This window comes from Schistocerca serialis, chromosome 11 (assembly GCF_023864345.2).
Source record: "Schistocerca serialis cubense isolate TAMUIC-IGC-003099 chromosome 11, iqSchSeri2.2, whole genome shotgun sequence".
NCBI classification, from domain to species: Eukaryota; Metazoa; Arthropoda; class Insecta; order Orthoptera; family Acrididae; genus Schistocerca; species Schistocerca serialis.
Genome location: NC_064648.1, coordinates 47441535 through 47458788, shown reverse-complemented (window position 1 = coordinate 47458788; position 17254 = coordinate 47441535). Strand labels below are relative to the sequence as shown.

The 17254-nt window shown below is 40.2% G+C and overlaps 1 protein-coding gene across 6 annotated transcripts in view; it reads right to left on the bottom strand.

The window, feature by feature from the left end:
• Positions 1-1318: 1318 nt before the first annotated feature.
• The window catches only part of LOC126427243 (zinc finger protein 492-like), an 87756-nt gene continuing 71820 nt past the window's right edge, over positions 1319-17254 (bottom strand). For 3 of the 6 annotated variants that reach the window (XM_050089483.1, XM_050089485.1, XM_050089486.1), the window contains one exon: positions 1321-3608. In XM_050089483.1, coding sequence (XP_049945440.1) covers positions 1871-3608 — 1738 coding nt within the window. In that variant the 3' untranslated portion in view covers positions 1321-1870. Of the gene's footprint in view, positions 3609-17254 lie in introns of all 6 variants that reach the window. The other 3 variants (XM_050089487.1, XM_050089488.1, XM_050089484.1) reach the window with 3 other exon arrangements.

Here is a 17254-nt window from a genome sequence, read left to right as displayed (position 1 = left end):
GCAAGTCGGCAAGTCCCTTACCTGTTTTATTGGATGAAATTCCTGAAGTGAACAGAAAAATTTGCTACAACTTCTACATGAACAATCTATTTACAGGGGCATCTCTATTTTCATTTATCAAGTACTGTGGATACTCTGCCATTGGTACCATCAGAGAAAACAGACTTCCTAAGGAATGTATACTGGAAAACAAAAAATTATTTTCCAAGAACGATTGGGGATATTTTGAGACAGCAATAGAGAAGAGTGATGGATTATTGTATGTGCGGTGGCTGGACAACTCAGTTGTCACAATGATCTCTTCTTTATGTGGTGCACAAGAAGTTGGCCAAGTCAAGAGATTCTCACAACTAAAAAAGCGAAATATATGAGTCCCAGACCAAAACTGGTAGCCAAATATAATACGTATATGGGAGGTACTGATCAGATGGATCAGAATCTAGCATGCTATCGCATTGCAATAAGAAGCAAGAAATGGTACTGGTGTCTCTTTACATGGATGTTAGATGTCGCCATACAAAACAGTTGGATTTTGTATAAATAAGCAAGAATCCAAACCATTTCTCAGCTTGATTTGAAGACAGACATAGCAACAGTGTACTTGCAAAGACACCAAGCTTTACCAAAAGGAGCCGGGAGACCATCTGCATCAAGGGCATGTTCCGACAGCTGCATATCAGATTCAATTAGGTTTGATAAGACTGACCACCTCGTCCAGCACAAAGAAGGGAAGAAGAAGAAAAGGTGTGCAAACACGGACTGTAAACCTATTGTGAGAACAATGTGTTCAAAGTGTAATGTGGAATTGTGTATTGACTGTTTTATTCCATTTCATGTAAAATAACGCTGAGTTCAGAGTTTGATGTTTGATTCTTAATTGTACTGTGCTATAAAGTATCAATTATATGATGAAGACTGAATAATAAATTTGCACAAAACTTGTATATGTAATAAGAAATTTCAATAACCTACTTATTTTAGTTGAAGTTGTAATCCATATAAAATTAGGTAGTGAAAGCACCAATTGTTGCCATATGGCAACATCAAATATCTTGCTAATGACGGTAATGACTTTCGTCAAAAAACTCTGTTGTGTAATTTATGCCTTTTACAGACATAATAACGCAATTTAAAGAAAAATCACGAAATAATTAATTCCGGTGCTAATGGGTTAATGACATATACAGCATATCTCTTGAGGAAAAATACCTGAGTAAAATAATTGCCATAATCATGGATCTCCTGTGTTGAGTTTATGAACCTGAGTGAAGGAAGTGCCATGAATATATTTTTGCTGTCACTTTCTCAAATGCAGAGTTACAAGTACTACATAATGACTATGTTTGGAATAATAAGCAGCAAGTCATCACATTTCCTTGGCCTTATACTGAATATTGCGTGGTAATTATAACTATTGACAGTGTTAATGACAAAAACACATTTGATTAATGTTTCTGGAGTATTTAGTAATACAATTTCTTAACATCTCAAGCTGCAGATAGCGATTTTTATATTTCACATTATCTCTTACCTCAATATAGTACAGATTATTGCACTTTTTTCACAATTCTACAACACTTTAATGTTATTTCACAGGCATTACAATTTATTGTCCCCCTACTACATTCATTATTTTATAGGCCTTTAGGGCACTAACCAGGAATATCTATTTGCATAAACTAACAATTACTTGTAGTTACTTTCTGATGTGAAGTAATGCATGTGTCTTGAAAGTACCCAACTGAGTGAAGCTTTTGTCACAGATATCACATTTGTGAGGTCCCCTTCCCATGTGGAGTAATGCATGTGTCTTGACATCACCTGATGTAGTAAATGATTTGCCACAAATATCACATTTCTGAGGTCTTTTCTAGATGTGAAGTTTCTTTCCAGTGTGAATTGTTATATGCCTCTTGAGAGTGCCTGACCTAGCGAAGGATTTCCCACAAATCACACATTTGTGAGGTTTCTTTCCAGTGTGAACTGGTATGTGATTTGTGAGATAACCTGATGTAGCAAAACATTTCCCACAAATCTTACATTTGTAGGGTTTCTTTCCAGTGTGAATTAATACATGTGTCTTAAGAGAACCTGATGTAGCAAAACATTTCCCACAAATCTCACATTTGTAGGGTTTCTGTCCAGTGTGAATTAATACATGAGTCTTGAGATAACCTGATCTAGAAAAACATTTTCCACAAATCTCACATTTGTGAGACTTATTTCCAGTGTGAATTAATACATGAGTCTTGAGACAACCTGATGTAGCGAAACATTTTCCACAAATCTCACATTTGTGAGATTTATTTCCAGTGTGAATTAATACATGAGTCTTGAGATGACCTGATCTAGCAAAACATTTCCCACAAATCTCACATTTGTAGGGTTTCTTTCCAGTGTGAATTAATACATGTGTCTTAAGAGAACCTGACCTAGCAAAATATTTCCCACAAATCTCACATTTGTAGGGTTTCTGTCCAGTGTGAAATAGTACATGAGTCTTGAGATAACCTGATGTAGTAAAACATTTTGCACAAATCTCACATTTATGAGGTTTCTTTCCAGTGTGAATTAATACATGAGTCTTGAGATAACCTGATGTAGCAAAACATTTCCCACAAATCTCACATTTGTAGGGTATCTTTCCAGTGTGAATTAATACATGAGTCTTGAGATAACCTGATCTAGAAAAACATTTTCCACAAATCTCACATTTGTGAAATTTATTTCCAGTGTGAATTAATTCATGAGTCTTGAGACAATTTGATCTAGCAAAAAATTTTCCACAAATCTCACATTTGTGAGGTTTATTTCCAGTGTGATTTAATGAATGCTTCTTGAGACTGCCTAACAAAGTAAAAGATTTCCCACAAATTTCACATTTGTGAGGTTTTATTCCAGTGTGAATTAATAAGTGTCTCTTCAGATCGCCTGACCTTGCAAACCATTTGGCACAAATACCACATTTGTTGGTTCTGTTTGCAATATATAGATCAGCCTGGGCACTGAGATTAACAGCTGTAGATAAAATTCCATAAGCACTTGTTTTCTCTGCATCATTTGTCATGTGTCTGTTACACATGTCATTAGAGGCCTTCTTTGAAATTTTCCAAGTTTCCTTATATGAAGACTGTTCAATGTGTTCTGTAAAAGAAACTTCTGGATCACTATCCAAGAAGATACTGCTTTGATGCTCATCACTATAGTCATATTTTTCATGGTGGCCAGCAGTTAAGACATGATAATTCTCTCTCATTCTCAAATGTGTTTTCAAACTAACCTTACTGTGAAATACCTCACCACACCACTTACAAACATACAAAGGTGGCTGCATGCCATCAATGTGCATAAACACATGCATTATGAGTCTGTATTTTGAAGGAAAGTTCTGTTGGCAGAAATCACAGCTATATAGAAGTAATTCCTTTTCTCTCTTACTACAGTAATATTGGGTGGCAACTGAGCATTCCTTGTCAATAGTTACATTTTCTGTACCAAACTCATGTGTTGACTTCTCCTTGTCTATCACCGAATCATCCTGGACCAGCCCATGGTGATAAATTTCTTCACATGATATGCCACAGCTCCCACCAGTAGTCTGAGTCAATCTGAAGAATGAAGACAAGAATGTTAAATGTTGATATATATACAACAAAGAAACAATATTTGAGTGTCGATAAATGCAGTACTATAGGCCACAAGTCATAAAAGTGCATAAGAAATTGCATATTTAGTAACTGTTAATGATTTAAAATTACTATATTCCTCCAGAAGGAAAGAACTGATGAGGTAAAAGTGGTTTAAAACGAAATTAACCACAGGAAATTCAATAATGATGAATCTGAGTCACTGCTGATTTCATTTGAAATTTTAAGTGAGAGTTAATATAATTCACTTTCATGTGTTACTATCTTTTCAAAATACTGTACTACAAGTTAACAGTTTACACCAATTTATTAAATGTATCAAAAAAATTCTTACATTCAAGGCATTTAAGATTTGATTAAGAGAGAGAATTTTTAAATGTTCTTCTCCCATTATCTTTTTCTGTTTTGCAAACACTTTCACCTTTGGAAATGATAAATTTATTTCACCTAATTAACAGATTTTTTTTGTTTGATTCCCAATGACTAAAGAACTAGTGCAAGCTTCAACATTTTGTTAGGTATCTAGAACGGATGTTAATCAGGTGAATAATGATGGTTCATGAACAAGAATCAATGTCACATCAATCAAGGGAACAATCTGCATACTGATGAATGAAAGTGAATGACACACTTGCAGATGGTTTTAATCTAAGACTGTGTTTTCGGCACTGCAACTTGTAAGAAGCCTTGCACAAATGGAAATACTGTCTGAAAAGATGGAAATAGTTGTAAATTTTCCAGTATATTTGCACTGAGCCTTTTTGAAAATTTTTACATCTTCCTAACATCTGCTCATCTGGCATTGCAGAACACCATTGACTGAAGGGCACACATATAAATGGCCACTTCATCACCCATACGACACTGCTAGCTGACACCGCATATTGTGTGGCAGTGGTAACAGCTGATGCATGAGCTGAGTATCTGGGTCCCATTATTCCACCTGCAGTTAAACCCTTTCCCACAGAACAGAACTGTGATGCCTTTCAGGTCCCCAGTATGTGCATCATGTTGGACATGAAAGAGTATGAACTACTGAAGGCATGCTTACCCAGTGTTATATTTTGCTCTGCAACTTTTGACTTTTTTGCGTTTTGTTGGGGATATAGTTTTGCGTGGCATGATATCTGGTAAATTTCGAGTGTTTTTAAACTCTTAATTAGAATCACACGATTTTTTTAACGTAACTGGTATCATGGTGTGTGTCAGATTCTAGAAGTTGACAACTGTATAACTAGATATTGTAACTTTCTTAAAACTCAATTAGTTACAACATGTATTTTCATACATATGGAAGAAAAGCAACTGAATGTTAATAATTAAGAAAGAAATCAAAAAATATGCAAGTAAGGTTTCAGACAAATAGCTTTCTTTTTCTCAAAGTACTAGATATAAAACTTACAATTAAAATTTTATGCTATGCCACTGAACCATAAAGAAACCAGGATAAGGAAGAGAATTTGTGGAAAAATTCAACAATAAATAAAGTTTGATGTTAATTATTTATCAATTGTTTTAGAGACCTCCATGCAACCATTGTGTAGGTACTGGGTACTTGTGTCATATCCTTAATATTTACTGCACAACATTTTTTGTGGCAGGCACATTCATAAACTGTTCATGCAGTGATAATGGAAGTGCACATGTATTTTATCAACACACATACTACAGCCTGGACAGTAACAGTGCTGATGGCTCACACCACATTTGTTCGAAATTTTGGCACTAAAGCTGTTACCTCTACTTTATTCCTTCCTTTGTTCTCTCGATTCTCAAACCAAAGAGCTGTCATCATGAACAAATACCATTTCTTACATTCTATATATCCATACCGGTACCCTCTATCCAACCGCCGGATTTTATACACCCCAACTGTCTGCATCCAGTGTAATTCATGGGAAAGTGCGAATGTCTGCAAATGTTTGCCAGTTGTGTAACTGAGGTGAAACGTGGGGACCAGCCCGGTATTCACCTATTAGGATGAGGAAAACCGCCTAAAAACCCCTTCCAGGCTGGCTGGCACACCGGCCCTTCATCGTTAATCCGCTGTGTGGATTCGATCCAGGGTCGCTGTACCTACCCGAATCCAGGAAGCAGCATATTAGTGCTCTTGGCTACCCTCGTGGGTCGTTTGATACATTGCCATGAAAATATAACATCTGCTTCCATCTACTAAGGAAATATTATCAATGCATTTGATGTCAGGGTTGGAGACTGCTGTTAATGCAAGCAAGCCTATAAAAAGCTTTTATCTCAGAAACATCAATATCATGCAAAGAAGGTACGTTCTTTTGAACATTTTTATATTATCAAGATTGTTCCCACACTGTTGAATCCCATCTAAAATTCCTCAAGGGAAAAGTACACCTGATTTGTTGTTCAGTGTCTCGATTTCTACCCATCACAATACCACTGAGTAACAGGGCAGAAATCTGCAAAGCAATGTTATATTGTCTAGCACAAACATTGCTTGGGTTGTGCATTTCTCCATTTGAAATCGTTTCCCCTCCCATAGAAGTAATCATGGTGATATGACTATGTCCTCTGTTATCACCACCACCACCACCAACACCACCACCACTGCCACCACCAAGGCCCTGTTGTGAATTTGTATCACCAATTTTACAGTCTATTTTTTTACACAGTCCATTGTAGCCAATGTCACGGATGATGATGACAATGATGATGATGATGATGATAATGATGATAACACAAACACCCAGTCACCAGGCAGAGAAAGTCCCCAACCTGGCCACGAATCGAACCCGGGACCCCATGATCCAGAAGCAGCAATGCTAGCTACTAGACCATGAGCTGCAGACAGAACTCATGGAGAATAGCATGTCCATTCAGGCAGATTTTAATGATTAGAGAGACGTGGCACACACTGCATATTGTAAAAGACACTAACAGAAGACACAATAACTATTACACTGTAGTAACAACAATAAACACAAGCTGTTGATAAAAACCTCTGCTGAGTAGCAATCATAGAATGGGTGTGGTATCTCTGCAAGACGTCATAGCAACTTTATTATGAATTTATTGAGGGGAAAATTGTCTGATGTTTGGGTGCTGCAGTGTGCGCTCTATACTTTGTAGGATGCTGTAACATCGTAATGTAGGAAAAGAGGAGAAACGATCAGAGCGATGATAATGGTGGTTCTGGTACATTTATTAGGATGTGATCAGAAGTTACGTGTTCAAAATGGTCTACTGACTCTGCAACATGCTGTATCCATGACATGACATGGTTAACAGTTGCCTACAGCATATCCAATGTAATCAGATTGATTGTCATCATATGATATCTTTCTGATCAGGAATGTCTGGATACATCCCCAATAAATCTTCCCAATCAATGGGAAGGGGACCTCACAAATGCGATATCTGTGACAAAAGTTTCACTCAGTTGGGTACTTTCAAGACACATGCTTTACTTCACATCAGAAAGTAACTACAAGTAATTGTTAGTTTATGCAATATCCCAACATGCACATGTTGCATGAACTTAGGTCGGGGGATCTCTAAGGCCACATATTTTAAACTGCCTAGATATAATGCGGGTGATACCAAAGATTTCATGAAACCAATAGTTCACTCGACAACTGACATATCATGCCACCCCATCTCACATCAAAATAATGGTGCAGACACTTGTGGTCTTGAAATGCTTGAATCACGTTACATAACAAGGTCCTTATAAAGTTCAGATGTCTCTGTACACCTAAGAGGTGCTTGACCTGTCACCTACAAGGAATGGTGACTCAGAATGAAGGGGCTTGTGAAATCACACCACACTGTCACATAAGCTGAGTGCAGTGGATGTTCCTGCACAAGATTTGGGAGGACAACCCCATATGTAATAGTTCTGTGCACTCATGGCCCCATACAGAGTAAAATATGCCTTGTACTTCCAAAGAATATTCCCCAGCCAAAAGTCACTCTTTTTCAGGCATGCCAAAAATAAAGACAAAGTCACAGCGTTGTGGCCTATCCTGGGGCTTCTTTAGCAGCAAATTCTGAGCCTTATAGAGATACTAGTGTGAAATGTGCCACAAAATCTTTTGAACTGTTGACTGGGGGAGGCACGGTAAGAGGCAGTGTGTGTGAGTGTGAGTGAGAGAGAGAGAGAGAGAGAGAGAGAGAGAGAGAGAGAGAGAGATCCTGTGACAACTCTAACACTTATGCAGAATTTGAGGCATCTGTTGCATGGTCAGCTAAAAGCAACTTGAATGACCGCTATGGGAATCTGCTGCACCACTCAATTCACCTATTTCTTCAAATTTCTTGCTTGTATTCTTCACCATATTTATTGACATGGAGCTCTTCTCGGCCATTTATGTCAATGATATTCTTGCAATGCAGTGCTGCTGTTCTGATAAAACAACTGTACCACCCATGCAAGGCGTCTCTTCTCAATAGGCATTTCATTTCATATGGAAGCCTTAAACCGTTTTAACTGTGTGTATGTCCAGAAAAGAAAAATTCCAAGATTTACCAGTTAGAAACGCGCTTTCCAGGGTGAAAAACGTTTTAGTGGGTGGAAGTACATTTTTCCATCTTGAAAGATATCGTTACCCTAGGAGCTGTAAACCTCATCAATCCCTTGAATGGTTATGGGTTTATAAGATTGTATAGAACTTTCTGGCAGTTTAGGAATCTCAACCTAGCAAAAATCAAAGCATTTATGAAAGATCTTTGATGTGTGGCAACATGTCCACTACATATTTTCGTATGACGAAAGTATGAACACGAATTCCAACAATTACATCACAGTAGCTTTTAAATCACTGAAAGATTGTGACGTGCTTTTGTGGGCCAAGCATAGCTTGTCACATGATCTCGCCAGCCGATGACAGCAGATATTCAGAGCATAGGAAATGTGATGTCAGCCAATAACAAAATGAATGTTAAGCTGTGCAAACACACAAGCGAAAGAAGTTAATTGTTTAAATTACTATGAATCAGTCAACTACAAGGAAAGTTAAGTTTTCATATATAATATTTACTTCCTAACAGTTTTTGCTGTTTTTCTGAGGGCACCAGTTTCAATTTTAGCAGCTTTATATTTCTGACAAGTACGATTATAAATTTCACTGATGTGCACCAGACACTACGTGGGTTACGTGGCTGGATATGTGTTCTGTAGAGCACTTCGACTTCTCCCATAGTAAAGCCAGTTACATATGAAATCACTCAAGAACTTCACTCTTGTTTTTGAAAGGCAACTATATTTTTTGCCAGCATTATTGCATAATCTGTCATCAATGAACAAACTATAATAATTATGAAAGACTAAACTCGAAACTTCGTCATTTTTTGTATTACCTTTTCAACATATAGCAAATGCAAGTGTGTCACCAAAATTTAAAATATAAGGCATAAATGGCTTGTCCTCTGGGCCCCTAAATTTTTTCACATTTGCTGGTGGTCAGCGTTAAGTCTTGAATGTGAATATAATGCTCCATGATTTAAGAAAATCATCACACATTCTGACATGCATGATCATCTTACATAAAAGGAAATTTACTTCAAAAGTAATGCCTCTGAAACCAACATTCGAGATATTTCACCACGTCATGTAGAAATGTAATCAGTTGTGACTTCACTCATCAAAATGTGCCCAGGAATGAGATATATTGAAAGTTCATTGTTAGAAAATATTGTAGAATCTTTAACAGCGCTGTCGGCAGATGCCTGTGTGTGCATTTATTCTGTTTATGTGAATGGCTCATTTTCTTTGCAACGAAAGATTTATTTTGGTGATATTCCCTCTTTTGCGTTTTATTGCTGCTGTATTATTCTGCAGTGGCGAGCTAAACTAATTTTTTAATTAGTGTATCAGTTCTTAGCAATCAAAATTACAAAAATTTAACTGAAAAACAAAATTAAAAAATTCCTACAATTCTGAAAAATCCCTTATCCGGATCTGAACAGATCCGAGTCCTTTTTGTGTGGCTATATTAAAGACAAGGTGTACAACAGTAATCCCAAACCACTGCTGAGCTGAAAAGCGACATTCAGGTGGTCATCGACGACAATGATGTTCTGACACTTCAGTGGGTATAGCAGAATTTTGCTATTTGGCTGAGCCACATCATCGGCAATGATGGCACGCATATCGAACATGTCATAACCTAAATCTCAATATCTGTGGTGAAGTTTACATGTTGAATAAAGTGTGTGAACGCTGTAGTTTGTAACTAATTTACGATTTTTTGATATAGTTCAATAATTATCACCTTGTATGTTTGCTAAGTTACAGACTGGGTCCTGGGCTACATATCCCTCACTGCTACCTGTGTTTTGACTAAGTAATTCAATTACATATGTTGGTGTGGCTTTCTGCCCAAGTTGAAAGTGAGGTTATCACTTCCTTTGCCATAAGGCATAGGAAGTTGAAATAACTGTTAATGTTCGTCATCCTTAACGCACAGTATCACTCCTTCACTCTCTCATTCGTTCATGGAAACAATTTTTGGTCAAGAGAAAATTTGAGGGACCACTGATTGAAGCTTTCCGCTTTTGGTGAGGTTTGTTTACTGGAGAGTGTATATCATCCATGTACACACACTTTAGAACCATTTACTCTAAATGTCTGATTAAATATATTTATTTTGTGATTGATCAAAATGTTTGCAGATAATCACTTTATCAGTTAGTAGTATTAACTGCTCACGATGTTACACATTGTTTCAATGAATTAAAAATTGTAGTTTAAGAATAAAACAATGAAATGGCTTTTCATCCAATTTTCCAAGTCGGCAGTTTAATGTGTAATATCATATCCTACTGATTTCTGTACTCTGTCTTCAAAAAATATATGCCTGTCTGGTACCCATGTAGGTACATTTCTTATACACCGGCTGTCAGATAGGACAAGTTACACAGCATAGAGGTCTAGTGAATCCCTTTTAGATATTGCTCAGAAGACAAACTTTCATGATCTACAGATGGCAAGTGCTGACTATCTACTTGAGGGTCCTCTGAACACAACTAATAAGACTAATAAGACTAATAAGACCATTACAAACTTAATTTATCACGCACTGCTCAAACGTAACATTAGCACACAGGTGGTCAGTGCATTCTGGCAATCATAGTGTACATAATAGAGTGATACCTTTTGAACCCCGGCAGAAAATCAATCAGTACTTTCTTGGATCTTTGACACAGGTAAACCACATGCTGACCAAACTTTCAACATGATGTTGTTTACAGCTGGTAAGATACAAATTATGATAACTATAGAGTTATGTACAGTCCTAGCCAGGTTTGATGATACTACAATACATTAATACATGTTCCACAGATCCTGAATATGTCACTCTGCAATGTGGAACTTGTGAGTTTAACATTAGGTTTCTTTACATAATGTATTCTTTTTTTTCCAATTACTATTTCAATTTAAAAATTTATCTACTGAGTAGACGATGTCCTCATTCATAAATACCTTTGATTTGTTTTTAGAAGCTGGCTGGTTATCTGTCTGACTGTTAATGCTACCTGATAGACGAACAAAGATTTTTCTGGCAGCGCAGTTCATCTCTTTCTGTGCCAAAGTCAGATTTAGCCACTGCTCTTTGCTACTATCTTTGAACTGTGATTCTTGTATTGTGAACCTCCCTAGTTCCTTAAATAAGTGTCTGCAATGTGATCTTCAGTGCTTCCCGACTATTATTCTGATTACAGGCTTTTGTGCAATGAATACTTTTTCTCTAAATGATGTGACCCTAAAACTTCATGGTATATGAAAGCAGTGAATGGAAATACGCATTATAAGTTAATTTACTGATATGTTTGTCACCAAAGTTTGCAATAACCCTAATGGCGTAAGATGCTGAACTGATATGTTTCATAAGCTCATGATGTGCTTCTTCAAATTAATTTTTTATCAATGCACACACCCAGAAATTTCAAATACTCCGCTTAGCAACAGATTCCTGTTCTAAATCTATACTTATCAATGGTATTCTGCCATTTACTGCACAGAACTGTGTACACTGTGTTTTCTCAAAACCATCTGCAGACAACCAATTAATTTCCTGAAAGACATAATTCACAGTTTCCTCAGCTAATTCATATATCTTTGGTGTGATTACTGCATCATCAGAAAAAGAAATAGCTTTGCATCTTCATGACTGTAGAGTGCCAGGTCATTAACATATATTAAGAAAAATATGAGGAACAAACGTGAACACTGTGGGACACCATTCTTCATACCTCCTCAGAGGATGTAGTGTTATCAAAGCAACATTACCATTTCCGCTCATTCACATGACCACAATGCAGCCATACCTGGATCGACACTAATAGACCAAAAGATTTACTGACCTTAAAAGAAAAGCAATACTACACAATAAAAAAAAAAAAAGATTCAGAAATGAAAGGAGAATGGTAGTGTTCCTCCCTGCCTCAATGCAGTGTTGGGTCCATCAGCATGATCGTAGGTTCTGGAGATAAACTGATACAAAATGATTGACATTAAAGTAATGAGGAGATGCAGATACTTATGGATAATTTGGCTATATAAGCACACGTTTTTAATGTTACCTACCTTTTAATATTAAGTTACAATGGCTGGTGCGTATTAACAAAAGCTTTGTACATAACAGGCAATACTTCATACTAATGTCCTCTCGATGGACCCCGTTAGCAATTAATTACATAAAACTACATGTTCTCTGATTGAAAAGACAATTAGGACATTTACGGAGTATTTTACACAAATTTTAAAATTTTTGCAGAACACAGCAAGTCTGCCTTTCATGGAATAACAACAGTAAAAGGTGAATCGCTCAAGGCTTCATTTGTCTTGAAACAGAATTCTTTTTTTATATCATTAATCGATAAGTGTACTTAGAGATTTATGACCGCCGGGTGAGAGTGGCAAAGATAAAGAATAATAGATTCTGCCACTGCTATTTGACGGTTAATTTCTTTTACATTACAATTGTTTGATAGCTTCAGGCCATCAGGCGTTTACCATTGAGCGTATACTAATGTTTGTAGGGCAAATATTACTAATATTACAAGGACTGCAAACTTTAGCACACTATCTCTACTGTTAAAATCAACCTTCTACATTCTTCCACTTAAATATGATTTAAACCGTTTGTGCATGTCCTGCTCACAACAGGCTTTTAGTACTCTGTTGGAAGTGCCATCAATTCCATGTGTGCTTCTACATTGAGTGAATTAATTATTTTCCTAATTTCAGTTAGAGAGGTGGTTTGAATTTCAATTTTATCAAATTGCATAGGTATTCCTTCTTCCATGTACAACCTTGTATTTCCTAATGAACAGCTATATCCTAATTTCCCTACAACATTAAAAAAAATTATTATACAATTACTTCTGATTTTTGTTAAACTTTTCATTGAGTTTGATAGGAATAAAATCTTTCTGTGATTTCTACTGTCGTGTTTCCTTTCTAGCAATATCCCAAATTTTTTTCATTTTATCATCAGAGGTGCTAATCCGAGACATGGTGCACACACTTCTTGGCTTTTTAATAACTTTTCCTAATACAGTGCAACAGTTTTTTGTAATATTTGGCTCTTACTCGATAATTACTCCTGGCTGTAAAATAAATTTCGATTTTCTGTTTACAACATATTATCTGTTTAATAAGTCACAGCTTTTTAGATTGTTTCTTACAATTACGATTTGTTGTTTCCTTTAGGAAATTATTTTCACATTAAATTTGAAATTAGCATCAGCTTCCCTGTAGATTTCATCCCATTCTGTTTCTAGCTGTACAATTGTTAAATTGAATGCACTATTTTGGAGGACTATTTTGCATTACTTGTATGGAACTATGTTATATAGTATACCTAGATGTGCATCCTGATCATAAGGATCATTCTCAAAAGGGGTAAGTATTTGACTAAATTTATATTCAGTCTGTAAAGTATCTTTCTTAGTGCTGCTTTCCTGTATGCAGCAAAATCTATAACTGACATCAAATTGAAAGAACCAAGAAATACTCCAATGTAGTTCTATCTGATTTCTTCAGAATATCTACATTGGAAACTCCGCAAACTATAATTTGCTTGTCTGACTGGCAGATGGCACAATAAAGATTCAAAGTATTTCAGAAATCGTTGGAAATATCTGACAGGGGACCTATACACAGCTAGAATTATAAAGGTTCCATTTAGTTTAAGCTCACAGGCACATGCATCTGCATGTTGCTCTAAGCAATATGTTTTTTAGTTTATGAATTTTTCATACTGTCTTTAATTTTAACGTATGAAGTCCCCTCTACTTGCCCACTCCCATCCCTCTTGCCCCTCTGCTCGACACCTTTTCTCCACTGCTTTTCTTCCCCCACCCCTTCCCCTCAATGGTACCTCATCCATCTTCTCTGCACTAAGAGGCAGTCTCACAATCTTGTGCTTCATTTCTGGTGCTAAGCTGTTAAGTTCATATCGATTATAAATATGGCAATGACACCTAATCACCTCCAATATCGGCACCTTGGTATATCAGCATTAAATAGAATTACTCTTCCCTTCCAGCTAATGTGCAATTTCCTCCTACTTTGTTCTTGAATTAGAAAATTTCCCCTTTATTCTGTAAATTTAACTGGCATTGTCACCAATCAGAGCGCCCTCATTGAATTGTCTCAATAAAGGTAAACACAAGGATTCAAATACGTCACTGTTGAGTTCTTCGTGATAGTCATTGATTTTTGGGCGTGTTCAGATCACTCTGCATGACAGACAGTAAGTGTGTTTCCTCTGCCATACAGTACTTTCAACCCATCATTTCTTTTTGAAGCTTGTCATTTTGTTTACTGCACTATTTTGTTTGAGCCACATCTGATCAAAATAAATAATACAGAAACGGTTATTTCTTTTCCTGATGCTGTGAATTTATTTCAGAAGTAGCAACATTTAATACAGTATCAGATCCTCCATCAGAGACCATCTTTCATCTTTGCATTTGCTGAATGTGTATGCCAAAGGTTTCAGAACTCTTCCTCTCAATAATTAGCCCCCTGTGAAAGGTATCTTACAATTTAAAACATCACCTTCATTTTGTCTTGTAGGTTACTCGCCATGGTCATGAAATTTCAATATAATACAATGAAGAATATCTTTCTAGAGATCTTCCAAATCCGTTTCCGTACACAGGTTTCCATCCACTGCACTTATGTAAATATTCTCAGTAAAGTTCATGGTCAAACACCAGATACTTATGTTGTTGAAGTCTGCGGAGCTGATAAGATTCAGTCTCTTTTTGCTCTGTCTTTAAGGTCATGAAGAAATTCGTTTACCTTATGTAAAATACTCTTTGCTGGCTCTGTGTGTTTTGGAATCAAATCATCTTAAATCAGAAATAAAAACGGCAATATTAATAAATGGAAATCACTGCTCTCTTAGCAAACATATGCCACTGTCCAGTGAGCACAAGTAAAAGATGGATAGTGAGTGTCAACTTGTCTGCAAAGCCATGGTAACAGCAGCATGAATTAACCACAGCATTACCGTATGACCTTGTGTGTCTATTTCGAAGGCACCGGTTGTGGAAATGACACTGTGGCAGAAGTATGAGCTTAGAGACATGCACCAAGCAAAATATGCCCAAGAGTGCTTGTTGGCATTCAAAAAATGGAGGGAAGATGAAAGCTGTGAAAACTGGCATAACCCTCACAATCACTACTTGTTGCTCCTTGATGTAGAAAAGCAGAAACTTTATGCAAGGAAGCAATCTTGTTTCCTTTCACAACTTACATGTGACAAGTTTTTTCCAAGTCCTGTACACATCTTAGTGAAGTGAGAGATGATGTAGGATCATGGTGCAAGGGCTTAACAAGGCAGCATCCGGATGTCATAATGGGTGGAACAGGAACTAGTATTGACATGAATCAGACCTATAGTATTGAGTATGACCTGCTACAAATAGGAACTGCAACAAATCTTACAAATGCAGGCTTGGTGCCTGCTTTCATGGGATTACATTTGCCCGAATTGAACGGCATTGTCAGGATGACCACGCGCGCGGGGGGGGGGGGGGGGGGGGGGGAGGCGGCTGCGGGCGCGCGCGTGGTGGGGGTGGGGGGGCAGCACTGCGGGCGCGCGCGTCGTGGGGCGGGGGGGCAGCACTGCGGGCGCGCGCGTCGTGGGGCGGGGGGCAGCACTGCGGGCGCGCGCGTCGTGGGGCGGGGGGGCAGCACTGCGGGCGCGCGCGTCGTGGGGCGGGGGGCAGCACTGCGGGCGCGCGCGTCGTGGGGCGGGGGGCAGCACTGCGGGCGCGCGCGTCGTGGGGCGGGGGGCAGCACTGCGGGCGCGCGCGTCGTGGGGCGGGGGGGCAGCACTGCGGGCGCGCGCGTCGTGGGGCGGGGGGCAGCACTGCGGGCGCGCGCGTCGTGGGGCGGGGGGCAGCACTGCGGGCGCGCGCGGTCGGGCGGGGGCTGTGGGGGGGGAGGCGGGAGCGCGCGGTCGGGCGGGGGCTGTGGGGGGGGAGGCGGGAGCGCGCGGCCGGGCGGGGGCTGTGGGGGGGGGAGGCGGGAGCGCGCGGCCGGGCGGGGGCTGGGCAGGGGGGGCGGTCGGGCGGGGGCTGGGCAGGGGGGGCGGGCGGGCGGGGGCTGGGCAGGGGGGCGGGCGGGCGGGGGCTGGTCAGGGGGGCGGGCGGGCGGGGGCTGGGCAGGGGGGGCGGGCGGGCGGGGGCTGGGCAGGGGGGGCGGGGGCTGGGCAGGGGGGGCGGGCGGGCGGGGGCTGGGCAGGGGGGCGGGCGGGCGGGGGCTGGGCAGGGGGGCGGGCGGGCGGGGGCTGGGCAGGGGGGCGGGCGGGCGGGGGCTGGGCAGGGGGGCGGGCGGGCGGGGGCTGGGCAGGGGGGCGGGCGGGCGGGGGCTGGGCAGGGGGGCGGGCGGGCGGGGGCTGGGCAGGGGGGCGGGCGGGCGGGGGCTGGGCAGGGGGGCGGGCGGGCGGGGGCTGGGCAGGGGGGCGGGCGGGCGGGGGCTGGGCAGGGGGGCGGGCGGGCGGGGGCTGGGTTGGGGGGAAGCGGGCGGGGGCAGGGGGGGAAGTGGGCGGGGGCAGGGGGGGAAGGGGGGGAAGGGGGGGAAGCGGGCGGGGGCAGGGGGGGAGCGGGCGGGGGCAGGGGGGAGAAGCGGGCGGGGGCAGGGGGGGAGAAGCGGGTGGGGGCAGGGGGGGAGAAGCGGGCGGGTGTGGGCGGGGGCTGCATATTCGTATTGTAATTCCTATGTATTTAGTTGAGCTCACAGCCTTTAGGTTTGTATTATTTGTCGTGTGAACGAAATTTAGCACATTCCTTTCAGTACTCATGTGATTGACTTCATACTTTTCATTAATTAATGTTAATTGCTATTTTTCACATCTTACAGATATCTTTCTCACTTCACAATTCGTTTTGATCATCTGATGACTTTACAATAACGTAAATGACCGCCTAATCTAAGAGGGCTGCTCAGATTGTCTCCTACATCGTATATGTACATCAGGGACAAGACAGGGCCTATAACACACACTTGGGAAACGTCAGATATTACTTCAATTACTTTCTATCAGTTATTACGAACTGTGACCTTTCTGGCACAAAATCACGAATCAGTGCACACTACTAGGATGATACTCCAG